Source organism: Chelonia mydas, chromosome 4 (assembly GCF_015237465.2).
Source record: "Chelonia mydas isolate rCheMyd1 chromosome 4, rCheMyd1.pri.v2, whole genome shotgun sequence".
NCBI classification, from domain to species: Eukaryota; Metazoa; Chordata; order Testudines; family Cheloniidae; genus Chelonia; species Chelonia mydas.
The window spans coordinates 117,560,619-117,574,922 of NC_057852.1; the positions used below are offsets into that span (position 1 = coordinate 117,560,619).

The window sequence follows — 14,304 nt, forward strand, 5'->3', positions numbered from 1 at the left end:
TGTTTTGAGCCCTTTAGGTGGGCTATATGCACACTGTATGAATCAGTTCACCTTGTTCTTTTTTGTTAGCAACGTCTAGCCTGTTCCCAAGTGGGAAAAGCAACTGAAACAATTAGTGTCATACTAATTGCTCTCTCCCACTTTTGAACAGAAGAAATTTTCAGCTCTTTCAACAGCAAACTTGTTTAACCAAAAACTGTATATTAAGCTGCTATATTTGTAACTAGAGTAACACTGCCCAAGTAAGCCACTGCTCAGTAACCAGGTGGGAAAGCAGTAAAAAGCTGTCTCTAGATGTCCCTTTTACTCTGCCCCCTTGATATCTCAAGAGGACAATTCTGATGTTACAAATATAGTGCTCTTCAGTCCAGGTCAGTTAATCCAAAACAACCCATACTGCAGCAATCACCCTTGTTAGTGCTAATGTGATATGTCCAAACAGTTGCTTAACAAAAGCAAGAGGCTGTAACCAGCATCAAAACACCTCTCAGGCCTCAGAGACACACAACAAAGGCACTCAAACCCCAAAGGAGCAACAATCATGACTGTGTGTGCTGAAGGAGTCTAAGTGTGTTTACCTACGGTTAGCAAAATGAGAGATTTCTCACAGACATGGGCAGAGCCTATTTTGTGGGTGCAACATAAAGCCCTACCCCTTTTTCTTCCCTTTCCCCTTCAACCACTACTGTAAAAGTCACAAAACCAGTAGGGTGACAGCTACAGCTATGCATTGATACAAAGTATATCAGAGCACAAAGTACTCTGCTAATTGCTTTCTTATTCAGGTGTTACAAAACTTATGGCACCAGCATGGTTTAAATTAATGCAGCCAGATTTGGGTTTTGGTATCATTGTATTCTCCACAATGTTATTTATTAAGTTGTAGAATAACTTTGAGGATGAAAAGAAAAGGAGTACTTGTGGCACTTTAGAGACTAACATATACATAGGCTCAAATAAATTGGTTAGTCTCTAAGGTGCCACAAGTACTCCTTTTCTTTTTGCGAATACAGACTAACACGGCTGTTACTTTGAGGATGAAGACACCGTGGGCTAATGTACAAATACCTGATGATTTATTCAGTGAGCAGTTAGTTGGTATGAAATCAGCAGCTGTTGGCCAAGACAACAGTGATAAAATCTCTCACTATATAGATCTATATATTGAGAGAGAGAGAGAGAGATGGAAGACTCACTCCCTCTTAAAAAAAAAACCAAAAAAAAAAAACCAAAAGTGTTTGTTTTGCTTTCTAATTTGCCAGATTAGAAACTAAATAAGTTGCTGCAGTCCTACATTATATCCACACTTTTTTGCCTGAACCGAGACCAGTTTAAAAAGGGAACAAACTAGCCCTTCTGCTATTATAAATCAGCTGGCATGGTGCGGTCACATAATCCACTAGGGGTGCGTCAGGAGTTTTAAAAACCAATCACTCTCTCCCTCCTCCCACTGCTACACAGAGTGGGTTCAGAGAATACACGTATACAGGCACCCAGTAACTATAGATAAGAATTCCTCACGGCTGACTCCCAGGTTTAAGGTAACACACTCCTCTACCACAAATCAAAACCCAAAATTTGGGGGTGGAATTTTTAAGAGTGCTCCGCTTTAGCCTAACTGCTCCCACTGAAGTCACTGAGAGTTTTACTGAAGACTCCAGTGGCAACAGCTAGGCCCACGTTGAGTGCATGTGAAAATCACACCCTCCATGTCCAATGGGTGGGATGTGATGAAGTAGAGGGAGGATGTTTTACAACAGGGGGAAGAGGGGTAGGCCTGGCTCTAGCCACTCCTGTCTGAGGTTAACATAGGAACAGGATTAAAGTAAATGCCCAGCATAACCATTACTCTGTTCATAAGGTGATGCTGCTTCCCAGCTAGTGTAGTCAAGGCTAAAATATAAACCAACAAACCGGAAAGTGTCTTATTAAGGAATGTAAATGAAGTAGAGTTCATTTATATTGTTTGATCCAGTTACTTTTAACAGTGCTTACCAGGTATTTATACATCTACATGAATTATAAAAGGGTAACAGATGCCAAAACCACTTTTATATACTTAACTTTTCTGGTGGTTACTATTGTGACCTTTAATATAGTTGCAAATAAAATTTGCATAGCAAAGTGATTGTATTTCAAAAATCCAGAGATTGGACAGGTTTTTTTTTTCTATAGCTATTTCAATGCCATACAAATATTAAATGGTTTCCTTGAGAAGAGATTATGAAGCATATGAATAAAAGCAATGAAGCCAATCCCCTCCCCCGCCCTGTATTTTATTTACAACCTCAAACCCAGATCTGGAATCACCAAGGTGTTGAAACTTTTGCTGTTCAAAGAAAGGCCCTATTCCAGGAAATGGACATGTCATAGAAACAGCAATCCACCAAGTGAGCAAGCAGCTCATAAGTGTGTCTGCTCTGTGAAAGCTTGTGTGGGCATTTGCAGACAGCTAATTACATGAACTGCTTCACAGACACTACTGCGATATTAGGAAATGCAACACAAAAGGACACACAAAGTCAAAGGGTTCTTCATTCTACACAGTGATCAAGCTGTTACCATGCAGTTTCCTGTAGATATATTTTGTTTCTTTCAACTTAACATACCTTCAGTAGCCAGGATTATTACAGATTAAACCATCTGTATTTTGGATAACATTTTATGGCTCATCAGCTCTGCTTCTTAAGTGCAAAATACAATACAAAAAATTGTAAATTGAGGTCCATCAGATTATTTATGGTCCATTAAGAAATGAAATTTCAGCATTTGCTTCAGTTTCCCGGATTAATTTAAGCCTTCCACACACTCTGTGGGAATGGAAAACAAAGCACATTGGAAGAGGAAAACTAGTCAGCCATCTAATAGTTGTATGGCATTTTTAATTCTTATGAATTGGGCCACTAAACTTCTTTCACAACTCCCACCAAGGCAGGCCTCAACGTACGCCCATGCAGCTTATAGCCAACCTTGGATACTAATGCAACAGAACCAGGCTCCTTCCCTTCCATGGGAGCATGGAACAAAGCTTCATGTTCATAGGGATCAAACTTGGCTCCAACAGGATTCAGTTTGAGCAGGCCATGCTTCTTGAATACTTTTTGAATCTGTACTTCTGTCATGACAAGACCATCATACAGGTTCTTCAGATGAGGGTTTTCATCCTTGAGTTCCTCTTTTGGAACACTCTCAGTTGCTTTTTCCAAAACGTCAGCAACTTCTAATAAGTCCTTGCAGAAGCTCTGAATCCCTATAACAAGATGGACAGCCATAAGTCAAAAACAAAATCAGATTAATTCTTCTTAAGGGGATACAGTTAAATTTACATTAAAAAAACCTAGTATTGTTACAATTATCTGAGATTGGGGAAAGTTACTATCCCTCACACACCCCCTTTTAGTTTGTGCATTTATGCAGTTTGTGCAGTGTCCACATCCCTTGTTTGTGTAGATTTTGTCATACAGCAGTAGGAGAGAGTTTTTAAAACAGGAAAATGCAATTATAAAACCAAAAAGTCACAGGTGGACTAACGGGCAGGTGTAGTAAATAAAACTATTTGACTCACTTTTAAAATTATGACTAGATTTCAAACTGATGCTAAATCAATTTAACTTATGCTCTTTTTTTCAAACACATCTTATCAAGGGAGTTATATTTCTGAGTTCCTGGAGGATACCAACCCAATAATAATATAAAAATACAGAATACAGAAGTGGACTGTTTGATTCTGGAGTAGGGAAAGTATCTGACTCCCTCAGCAAGTAGTCCAATTATTATTAAATTAGCCTAGAGACACACACACAATCACCACCCTCAAGTTAAGTAATTTACGTTTTTTCCCTCTCCCATCCTGGGATTTTTCTGGTGTCACCCGTTTTGTCCAATCTCTCACATTGTTGTCCCACATCTGCATCTTCACTTGAGCTGTTAAAGCTGCTCTTAATAGCACTGAATGGGAAAAAAGGGAGAGGAAGCAGGCCCTTGCTCAACCAGTAGCCTAACTGACCTGAACCGGGACAGAGTTGAAGATCTCATTCAGCAGAACTCCTCCCTCTTTCCCCCATGTGCCATTTAAAGAGGTGGGTTCTGAAGCCACACCTTCTGCCCAAAACTCCACTGGCTAGTTTCCACAGGGGATTTTTTAGCCAAGGCCCATAAAGCTCTTCCACTTCATCCCACTTTTTAATGCAGTAACTCCAAGAAGAGCTACAGCACAATGGCTGCGTCCCCAGAAGCTCCTTGCTGGCTAGCTATTGTCGTGATCAGTTCTTAACTTCATCTTGCCAGCTGTAGGGCCATCTCCAGAAAAGTGGTCAAGGGGAGTGGGGGAGATTTTTCAGGGGGAGTGATGTACTTCCACATAAAGGTGAGCCAATGAGATGCTACATTATGGACAAAATCAAATTGAGAATACTAAAGCCTAGCTTATAACCAGGGGAATTGATGTAGCCAGGACACCAGGATTAGGTGTGAATAAGTTCTTGAAGAGAACCGGGTGAGACTGGCCTATGTGTCTGCCACTTAATGCATTTAGATATTCCCTCCTTCACCAAAGCTTTTTTTGGGTACTACCAAGAGACAAAGTTATGTACATCAGCTAAAATTGAAGTAGGGTGCTGAGCTAACAGTATCCATGCAAGAGCTCTATAGGGACCCTGACTGCTCAGGGGAACTTTCCAAGTCGATTCCAAGTCCATTTGATTCCTTCCTCTATGCAGGCCTAGAACCTTCGCAAAACAATGCAGACTTTACCAGCAAGGCCATGCAGTCACTTTAATATCTGCATAGTTCGATACGGGTGTCTTTAGACACTGATAATGGATATGGGATTGTCAAATGCTAAGCAAACGATTTTAAACCTAACAACTAACCAAAACTTCAAGTATAGCTACCTTAAACACTGAAAGCCCCAAATTAATTTTTTTGATAAAATGGCCAAATCACAGAGTATACAAATGGTTTAAGGACAAGAGCACAGTGAAAACTTGTTAACTTTCATAGAATCATAGACATGTAGGGCTAAAAGGGACCTCAAGAAGCCATCAAGTCCAGCCTGCACTGAGGCAGGACCAACTAAACCTAGACAATCCCTTAAAGGTGTTTGTCCAATTGGTTCTTAAAAACCTCCATTCACAATCTCCCTTGAAAGCTTATTCCGGAGCTTAACTCTACTCTGAGTTAGAGAATGTTTCCTATATCTAACCTAAATCTCCCCTGGCCGAAGATTAAGGCTATTCTTGTCCTATCTGAAGTGGATATGGAGAACAATTTATCACCATCCTCTTCATAACAGTCTTTAACGTATTTGGAGACTGATATCAGGTCCACCCTCAGTGTTCTTTTCTCAAGACTAAACATGCCCACGTTTTTTAACTTTTCCTCATAGGTTGGGTTTCCTAAATCTTTTTTCACTTTTGTTGCTCTCCTTGGGACTCTCTCCAATTTATCCACATCTTTCCTGAAGTGTGATGCCCAGAATTGGAGACAATACTCCAGCTGAGGCTTCACCAGTGCAAAGTAGAGCGGGACAACTATCTCCCGCGTTTTACATACAACACTCCTGTTAATACATCCCAGAATATTAGCCTTTTTCACAACTGCATCACATTGTTGACTCATTCAGTTTGTGATCCAGTATAATTCCCATCTACCCAGTTGTTTCCCATTTTGTAGTTGTGCGTTTGATTTTTCTTTCCTAAGTGTAGTACTTTGCACTTATCTTTATTGAATTTTATTTTGTTAGACCAATTCTCCAATTTGTCAGTGTCACTTTGAATTCTAATCCTGTCCTCTAAAATGCTTGGAACCCCTCCCAACTTGGTGTCATCCACAAGTTTTGTAACCACACACTCCACTCCATTATCAAGTCATTAATGAAAACTACTGAGTAATACCAGACCCAGGACTAACTCCTGTGGGACCCCAATAGATATGCCATCCCAGTTTGATAGCAAACCACGGATAACTACCTTTCAAGTACAGTCTTTCAACCACTTGTGTGCCCCCCTTACAGTAATTTCATCTAGACTGCATTTCTCTCGTTTGCTTTGCCCTTCTGCTGCTTACAAGATATCCAAGGAGGTCTCAGATTTGAAATTGACAAGCTTCTTCTAGTAAGACTTTGCAGTTTACAAGTAGTTGCACTTTGCGCTTTTGTGATATCTGAATAAATCTCAGCATAGAGCTTCTGTTCCCTCAATGAAATAATTAGCCAAGTGCGAATGGACAATTTTACAATCATGCATACAATCTGAAATTTTGCTTTCACTCAGGGTTTACTTGAGTCTTTTGTACTGCTGTAGCATCAAGGGGCCCCAATCATGGATCAGAACCCCACTGTGTTAGGCACCATACTAGCATGAATGCTTGTGAGGAGTGAATTTCAAATTAAAGTATTCAAATGTTCATCGAAATTGTACAAGAGTCCAGAATGTTGAACTGAAGTCTGCTTCTTTTTAATCTTTAGTTAATTAGCTATCCTGTTTTTAAGCTTTAACTGTGGAGTTAAACTAATGTTAACATGTAACCATTCATATTGCTACACTTTGTCAACTGCAGGTCAGGAAAGAAGATGAAATGGTTATGGATTCACAGTATATAAGCCCAGATCCACAAAGGAGCCTAAAACCCAGATTTAGGCACCACCGAAATCCACAAAACCTCTGCTTGGCTGCCTCCTAACTCTGTAGGTGTCTAAACTCAACACCTAAATTTACTCTGTAAGTGTCTCCGAAATGCCTAAGTTTCTACCTCTGGGTCCGCACCCTGCTGCCTCAGGCAACAGCCCAGATGCTTACCTCATGCCTAAGCCCTAATGCAATCTTCAAACCAGGTGAAGATAGGTAGGGCAATGGCTATCTTGCCCGTGGGCATGTGCTAAGCCTGCCTTACTCAACACAAAATTGCTGGGGGCAGGTAGTGGTGGCAGAGGGACCTTTAGCTCAGTGGTTAGAACATTTACCTGGAAAGCAGGAGATCTCAGTTCAACTCTGCCTGAGGGCAAGAGATTTGAACAGGGGTTTCCTACCTCACAAGTCAGTGCCCTGGTTACAGGACTATGGGATATTCTGACGTAGGGGTCTCAATCTCTCATCTTGAAGCCACTCGATTTTGTATATTTGCAGTGGCCAGATAAAGTAAGACTCCCACTACAGTCCAGTGGTTAGGTACTCTCCTGAGAGGTGGGAAATGCCTGTTCAAATCCTCTCTCCTCTTCAGGCAGAGGGGGAAAATAACCAGGGTCTACCACATCGAAGGTGAGTTCCCTAACCACTGTGCTAAAGGTTATAAGGTAAGCATCCCATAGCCAGTATGTATGGAGTTAGGTGGGTACTGCCACAGTTCTGGCAAGAAACAGTTTTTTGCATACCCCGACCAACATAATTATGCCACTATAAGCTTTAAGTGTAGACCAGGCCTAAGACCCTTTGTGGATCTGGGCCAGACTGCTATCTTTTGCTACTGCAATATTTACAAAACAAAACCATTTCTATTTTGCACATTTGTTTTCAGAGGATAAAAAGAGCTATTAAAATATGCTTTAGTCAGAACTGTCAAACATGACACTGAGCACAATTAGCATTTCCTTGAAGTTGGTGGTAGTGGCATGTGCTCAGCCCTCTGAAAATCTAGCTATTTACTTAAGTTAACGTTAAGCATTCATGAGTTTTGGCATTCAGACTTACGAGAAAAATCTATTTAAATTTCAAAAGGCTTTCAAAAAAGTAATAAGAAAGCAAGTAGTTGAATACTTCTGGTTTCAGATCTCTTGCACTCAAATTTAAGGTTGAACGGGGGGGAGGGAAGAGCAGACCTGGGAAGAGGAAGAGAATTCAGGCTACAATTTGCCCTGAGACTTCACCAGTCCTATATGGATTGGGTTTGGCTCCCTCACTTTCTACAATGAAAGCTCACAAGCAGTTAAATTCAAATGTGGACTATGTTGCCCCTAGGTACTAAACAGCTAAAACTTTCCTAGTAAAAGCAGTAACACTTCAACGCAGTATAATAAATACTTTCCTTGTGAAACTGGTACAATATTGCCACATGTAATAAATCGAACAAATGCCGATCCACTCAAGAAGATTATATATCATGTCAGTGTACAAGGGCCATTATGGCTCATATTTACTTACAAGTTTCTGGAAAATTTTGCACACACCAAGCAATCCAGAGTTTTTTGAGGTATCCAGGTACATCTAAATCTAATGCTTCTAAAACTCACACAGTTTTACACCCATCCACTGAAATCGTAAATCACTTTAAATTTAAATCAGGACAGTAACATTTCAGGCTCTCAGCAACACGTTATAACAAGGACATGCCAATATATCTGGGAGTTCCAAATGGTGGGAGTTGTGGGTGAGTGGCAGTGTCTGCTCTGAATTTGCAAGCTTCGTTTTTCAAGTTAGTGTTTCATCACCTTACAATACAACATGTGCACACAAGTAAAGTCTCCACCCACCATACAACTTTGCCTCTTCTACCAATTTCTGGCTTCTTTGCCTTAAGTTTTCTGTATCTGCCAGGGCTCGCTTGTACTTGTCCTGAGGAAGAAGATAAAGCATATGCAAAAAAGATCCCATTACAGCCCGTATATTGCATGCCAATAATTCAAACCAAAGCTCTTATTCTATTAATTTCATTACAAAGCAGCAGTTTAACAAGCTAGACTCTGTGGTTTATTATGTTATTAAAAGTTGCATCTAAATTCCAAACAATATTTGTACCTAGCACTTCAAATGAGTGTACAAAGACTAATCCTCATGTCCTTGTGATATAGGCATGTATTAGCCTTATTTTGAAGGTGGAAAAACAAGGGAGAGAGAATCAGTACTTCTGTGTTCACTCTCTTGCCCACAAGTGGTTTTTATTTTGTTTTTTTTAGGTGACTTGGGGTAAGGAGGAGATACAAGGGGATGGCACAGGAGGAAAAGATGTGCTTCCAGGCTCTCCGGCCCAGATCCAACAAGGTATTTAGACTCCTAACGTCCATCAAAATCAATGGAAGTTAGGAACCTAAATACCTTTGTGGATCTGGGCCTCAATGTGGGGTGTTTTTTTTATTCTTAACTAGAGCTGTAAAGTACTGGAATGTCAAAAAGTTTGCCTCTCCTAATCCCTTGTACATTCCAGACCAGACTTAGTACATCACATGGGATACTTCTGCACTGACTCATTATGCCACAACCATGGCATGGTGTTGTCTTTTTATTTTTGTGTCAATCCATTTGTTATCAGTAGAGCAAAATAGTCTTACTTAGCTACTGGTTGCTGAATTGTCCCCACATCCTCCCAGACCTTCTATTCTCACCCATTAAACATTCTGAACCCCACACTACAAGGGAATAGGACACTTCTGTACCTCTCCTTCTTGGCACCTCTGCTCTCTACCAGCTGAGGAAGGAAGAACACAATTTAGCCCATGAATGCAAATTTATCACATGCCGGAGTCACCATATACTAGTTCTTTCATCATAGTAGCCAACATCTTCAAATTGCAGGGGCCACAAGTTTGCTCAGTCTTACCTTCCAAAACCTGTCTGCTCATGGTTCTTAACTAAGGGAGAGACAAGGTGGGTGAGGTAATATCTTTTATTGAACCAACTTCTGTTGGTGAGAAAGATAAGCCTTTGAGCGCACTTCCAGGAAGAAAGAATGAGCACGCAGGCCCAGAAGGCTGAAAATAAAGGAAAGGGCTTCAGGTCTTAGGACTTATAAGCAAAAATTAATTTGGTCTCAGTTGGGTCACAAAGACATTATGCAGTTTGGCACCACTGGAAGTGCCTGCTAGGGAGAGATGCCAAGAAGCAAAAACAGAAGGTTTTGCCTTTGCAGGCTGGGGAAAAAGTGGGTTGGCAGAATTTGGGGAACTCTGCAGAGCGTATTCATATGTTATGCCTTGCTCATGCCACTGCTATTGTTATCAATATAACCACTAAACTCAGATTTAGTTCTATACTGGATAAAAAGGCTAACTCTTCCAGGATTACTAGAAGAGAAAGAGAGGCTAAGAAGAAAATATGTGAGTAAAGATAAAGCTTATGTTCCCAGGCCTCAGTGATGAGTATTATCACCCACATTTTTCTAGATTGAAAACCAAGGCCAGAGAGCCTATTAGCAGTCTGTTCCCAGCAAAACGACTATGTACTACTAATGAACTAAACTTAAAAGGAAGCGTCCAGTTAGGATTATTCAAATCTATAATATTTAATTCATGAAATAACTGCTACATAGTCTTATCCAGCTTGTGTACAGTGCACCTGGAACGTCACACTTTTCCTAGAATGTGTGCATGCTGGCTGACCAAAAGACTCTTACAGTCATTTCTTTTAGTTGCTCTTCCAATTTGGCTTTTTCTTCAATGAATATCTTCTCAGCAGAGCTTGGTTCAGCCTTCGGTTCATTCTGGCTCTGGTAATCTTCCAAGTTCTGTCCAGTGCTTTTCTGTTGTGTTGCTATGCAAAGCAACCGTGGAGAAGTCCTAAAGCATACACAGTCAGAGCATTAGTCAGCTGCTCATCCTAGGAAAGATTAGTGGTTTTTGAACATACTGAATACTTGATTTGCCTTGATATCATACAAAAGAAACCTCCATCCTAAAGCCAGAAAAATGATTTGTAAAGAAATGAAGGCTACAGTCCTGCAACCCATGTGCACATGCTTAACTGTGAGTTGTCCCACAGTGCATAAGATTTGCAAGACCGTGGCCTTACTCTACAGTTCCTTGCTAACTGTAACTCAGTATCCAATGTGATATGGAATGGTGTCCACAATAATCTCTGCAGTCTTGAGAGCCCAAAATTAGAAAAACCTTACAAGTTGGTCTAATCACTGTTCCATCTACCTGCACTCCGGCTCCTATTCAAACTATCTTGGGGGAAAAATATCTTGGAAGCGTGCATAGAAAGCTTGAAGTTACACCCTTGCCATAATGGAGGTAGTATTTGCCTTCCCTGTTTAAAGAGAGGTGACTGCTCACTAGCTTTTTTGCCCCAAATTTTCTGCAATTATAAGGCCTGACATGTTTTTAAATAAAAACTTATCTGAGAACACATTTAGGAACATTGGTTAGAATTAAATCTGGCCTGAAAGGTGTGCTGAAGCCTCAAGTCTTTAGTCACACCAATTTATTGTTCTCTAGTGTTCAAGCATGATGGAACTCTTATTGATTAGCTGGATTCAGGTGCTCCTGTACAGTTGCAGGTGTCATTCTGCAACAACACAGCCACCACTAGCAGGAAATACAGGCAAGCACATTTTAATTATTTCAAATAAAGATTTCTTAAGTTTACTAGGGAAAGATGGTTGAGGAAAAAATGAAGGCCACTTCCTTTTCATTGGGTATATAATTAGGAAACAAATCCACAACAATTTAGTTACCTAATGTCCTGATTAATTCACATTTAAGGCTGAAGTCTCATGATGCAATCATTTTCAACACTTCAGTCACTAAACCTCCTCTAAAACAAAGGAATTGGAATAACTACCTGCTGGTGAAAAATCCAGAAAACAACTGCTACCTCATTTGTAAATAGCTAATCCAAAAATTCAAGTATTGTGAGTAACTCAGAATTAGCAGAAGAATTCTAATTATTACACAACTGATTCTTTGGCATCAGCAGAAATGGGTTAAAACATGGAGTAAAAATGAGGTGTTTGCGTAATCATATGTATCTGACATTTCTTAGTGGTTCATTTAATTTAAAATATCTATTCTTTAGGACAGTAGTTATCAAACTTATTTAACCGTGCTCCCCTTCTTTGTATCTCTAGCAGTTTACACCCTTCCCCCCCCCACCATACAAGTACATATACCGATAAAAAGAAATCAACATGCAAGTCTCACTAAATATTAAAAACAGTAAGGCATTTATACTGAAAATTTACATTACTTGATTCGAACAGAGCCATTTAAGTAAAATGTTGCTTACAGACATCACACTGTTACTAGCGTGATAGGTATGCCTGTTTTTTGGAGCAGAGCAATTCCATGAATTGCACAAATGAGCCAACAATCCATTGTAATAAAAGCAAAAGCAAAACTGCGATTGTGGTCGACGCTGCACACCATGTCGTAGCAAATGGATTAACAACTTGGCATAATGCTATGCAAGCTTAACAGAAATCCATCAAAATGCACAGTGCCATCTGAGGGCCTGATATGTCTGGATGATTAGCTTTGCTAGCTATTCATTGCTGTGGGTAAAATGTGCACAGTAAGTTTTTTTTGGTCCTAAAAGCTTGTCATGCCCCTCCCCCTTGAATACATTTTATGTGCCACTGGCCCCCACCCCCCAGTTTGAGAATCGCTGCTTTAGGATGATTTTGTGCCCATTTTTCCATGAACGAGAGGCGCATGTGTTGGGGTGGCAAGTTCAGAAATAAGATAGCAAATGAGGACAATCCTCTTTCCCTCACGTATCTTTGCCTCTGCTCCTACAAGTGACTCTAGGCCTTTCTTCACAAAGTACCATATGCTTAGAACACCTCCCTCTTACTATGCATCAAAATCAACAACTTAAAACCTACAAGCCTACACACAGGTAGGCACTGCCATATTTATTTAGCTGCCTTAATAAATACGGATTCAGCTGATTAACTTGAATGAGTTTGAAAGCTGCCCAAGAGTCTCTTCACTCCAACTTCACTCCACTTCACTTATGTGATCTCTTAAGAAATAAAGCACCTTTACCCAAGACACCCATTGCTGAATGACAGTAACTACTAGCTCCCACCCACTTGCCTTGTCTACCTGATCATTAAATCCTTCAACAGAAATGCATCCAAACTGCATGAGCTGTGAAACATGACACGCAGTAATGACATGACAGGACAGTGTAGCAGCAGACTGAATTTGGCTACTGTTAATTTGCTTTCACAGGGGATTTCTCCCTGCTGTTACACAACTCACATAAAATTTGGCAACAGCTAGGATTTCTATTGCAGCATTTAAAATGCCGCTGAGTTGGAGATCAGGCATCTTATCACACACAATCTTGCAGCCTCTATGGTGTGAGTGAAAAGTGCAGCCACCAGAGCTACAGAGTTTTGTGCAGCTCCCTGTGTGGTGCTTCTCACCAGTGAGCCACTGATTTCCCTCACATGGGCTGTCTCCCTCACAACAAGCAGGTCAAGCTTGAACCCTCTCTCCCGCTCTGGGGGGGAGGGCGGGAAGAAGGATGAGACTACAGCAAGGACATTTTTCTCTTGATGGCAAGGAGAAATGCCACACAGAGCTGCACAACTCCATCCCCTGAAGCAAACTGCCAACCTTGTCTCCCCTTGAGTCAATGAGTGACTCCCAATCTCTGTAGTAGTGACTCCGCACACCCACCCTGCCTTTGCCCCTTTTTCTGCTGCTCTCCAGAGTGGGTGTGCGGGGCAAGGTGCAGGAATCTTGACTCCCCCACTTGGGCCAGGAGAGAAAGTCACCCACGTTCATTCCCCAGCTGAGGGACTTTGGAGCCTCCTCGGACATGGTAGGAGCCCTGGCGAGGGGCAGGTGGGGCGAGCAGAGGGATGGGCAGGTGGTGACAGAGGGCACAGACCCTGCGGTGGGCGGGGCTTCCCTAGGGCCTTGCCTATAAAACACAGGCCCCCGGACAGCAGCTAAGCTTGGCTAACCCGGGTGAGCTCGGCGGAGACCCAGGCATGCGGGCCGGCCAACAGGCGGTGGGCTCCCCGAGCGGGACCGGGGAAGCCGCCCGCCCGAGGCACGAAGGTGGGCCAGCGGGTCACCCTCCTACCCGCCGCCACAGGCGAGGCCCAGCAGCAGTTCGGGGGAGGGGCGGTGTCGGCCTGTAGGGAGCTGGGCCGCAGCCAGCGCAGGGTCTGCGCGGTCCCTCCCGTCAGCCCCTCTGCGCGCTCACGGGGCCGGGCCGGGCCGCAGGGCTCATTCCGCACCGGGCCCGGGCCGCAGGGACCGGCCTCAGGCGCTGCAGGGCCCCAGCCGCCTCCGCGGCCCCCAGGGGTGGGGGGGGGGGAGGGAAGGGCCCGTTCCGCCCGCGCCGCCCTTACCGCAGCGGGCAGCTCAGCAGCGGGTAGCGCCGCGGTCTCAACAGCAGCCGCACGCACCGGGCCGCCGCCGCCATGGCTTCTCCGCGCTGACTGCGTGCGGCTCGCTCTCCGCCGAACGCCCAGGGTCACGGCCGAGCCACGGCCCAATCAGCGGGAGCGGCACCCTTCTGGGGCCGAGAGTGACGGGACCAAGCGCCAATCAGCCGGGCCGGCCTCTCCATGGGGGCGAGGCCTCCCCCCTCCCGGGCTCATAGCACCTTGAGTGAGAGGCAGTTGAAGGGACGC

At 42.8% G+C, this 14,304-nt stretch overlaps 1 protein-coding gene across 1 annotated transcript; it reads right to left on the reverse strand.

Moving 5' to 3' along the window:
• Positions 1-1,928: 1,928 nt before the first annotated feature.
• Positions 1,929-14,303, reverse strand: GRPEL1 (GrpE like 1, mitochondrial). The gene is made up of 4 exons (XM_037898119.2): positions 14,020-14,303; positions 10,321-10,483; positions 8,465-8,546; positions 1,929-3,250 (listed from the first exon to the last, which is right to left on the reverse strand). Exons 1-4 carry the CDS (start codon positions 14,091-14,093, stop codon positions 2,904-2,906), a joined length of 666 nt encoding a protein of 221 aa, XP_037754047.1. The 5' UTR covers positions 14,094-14,303; the 3' UTR covers positions 1,929-2,903.
• Between the last annotated feature and the right edge of the window lies 1 nt (position 14,304).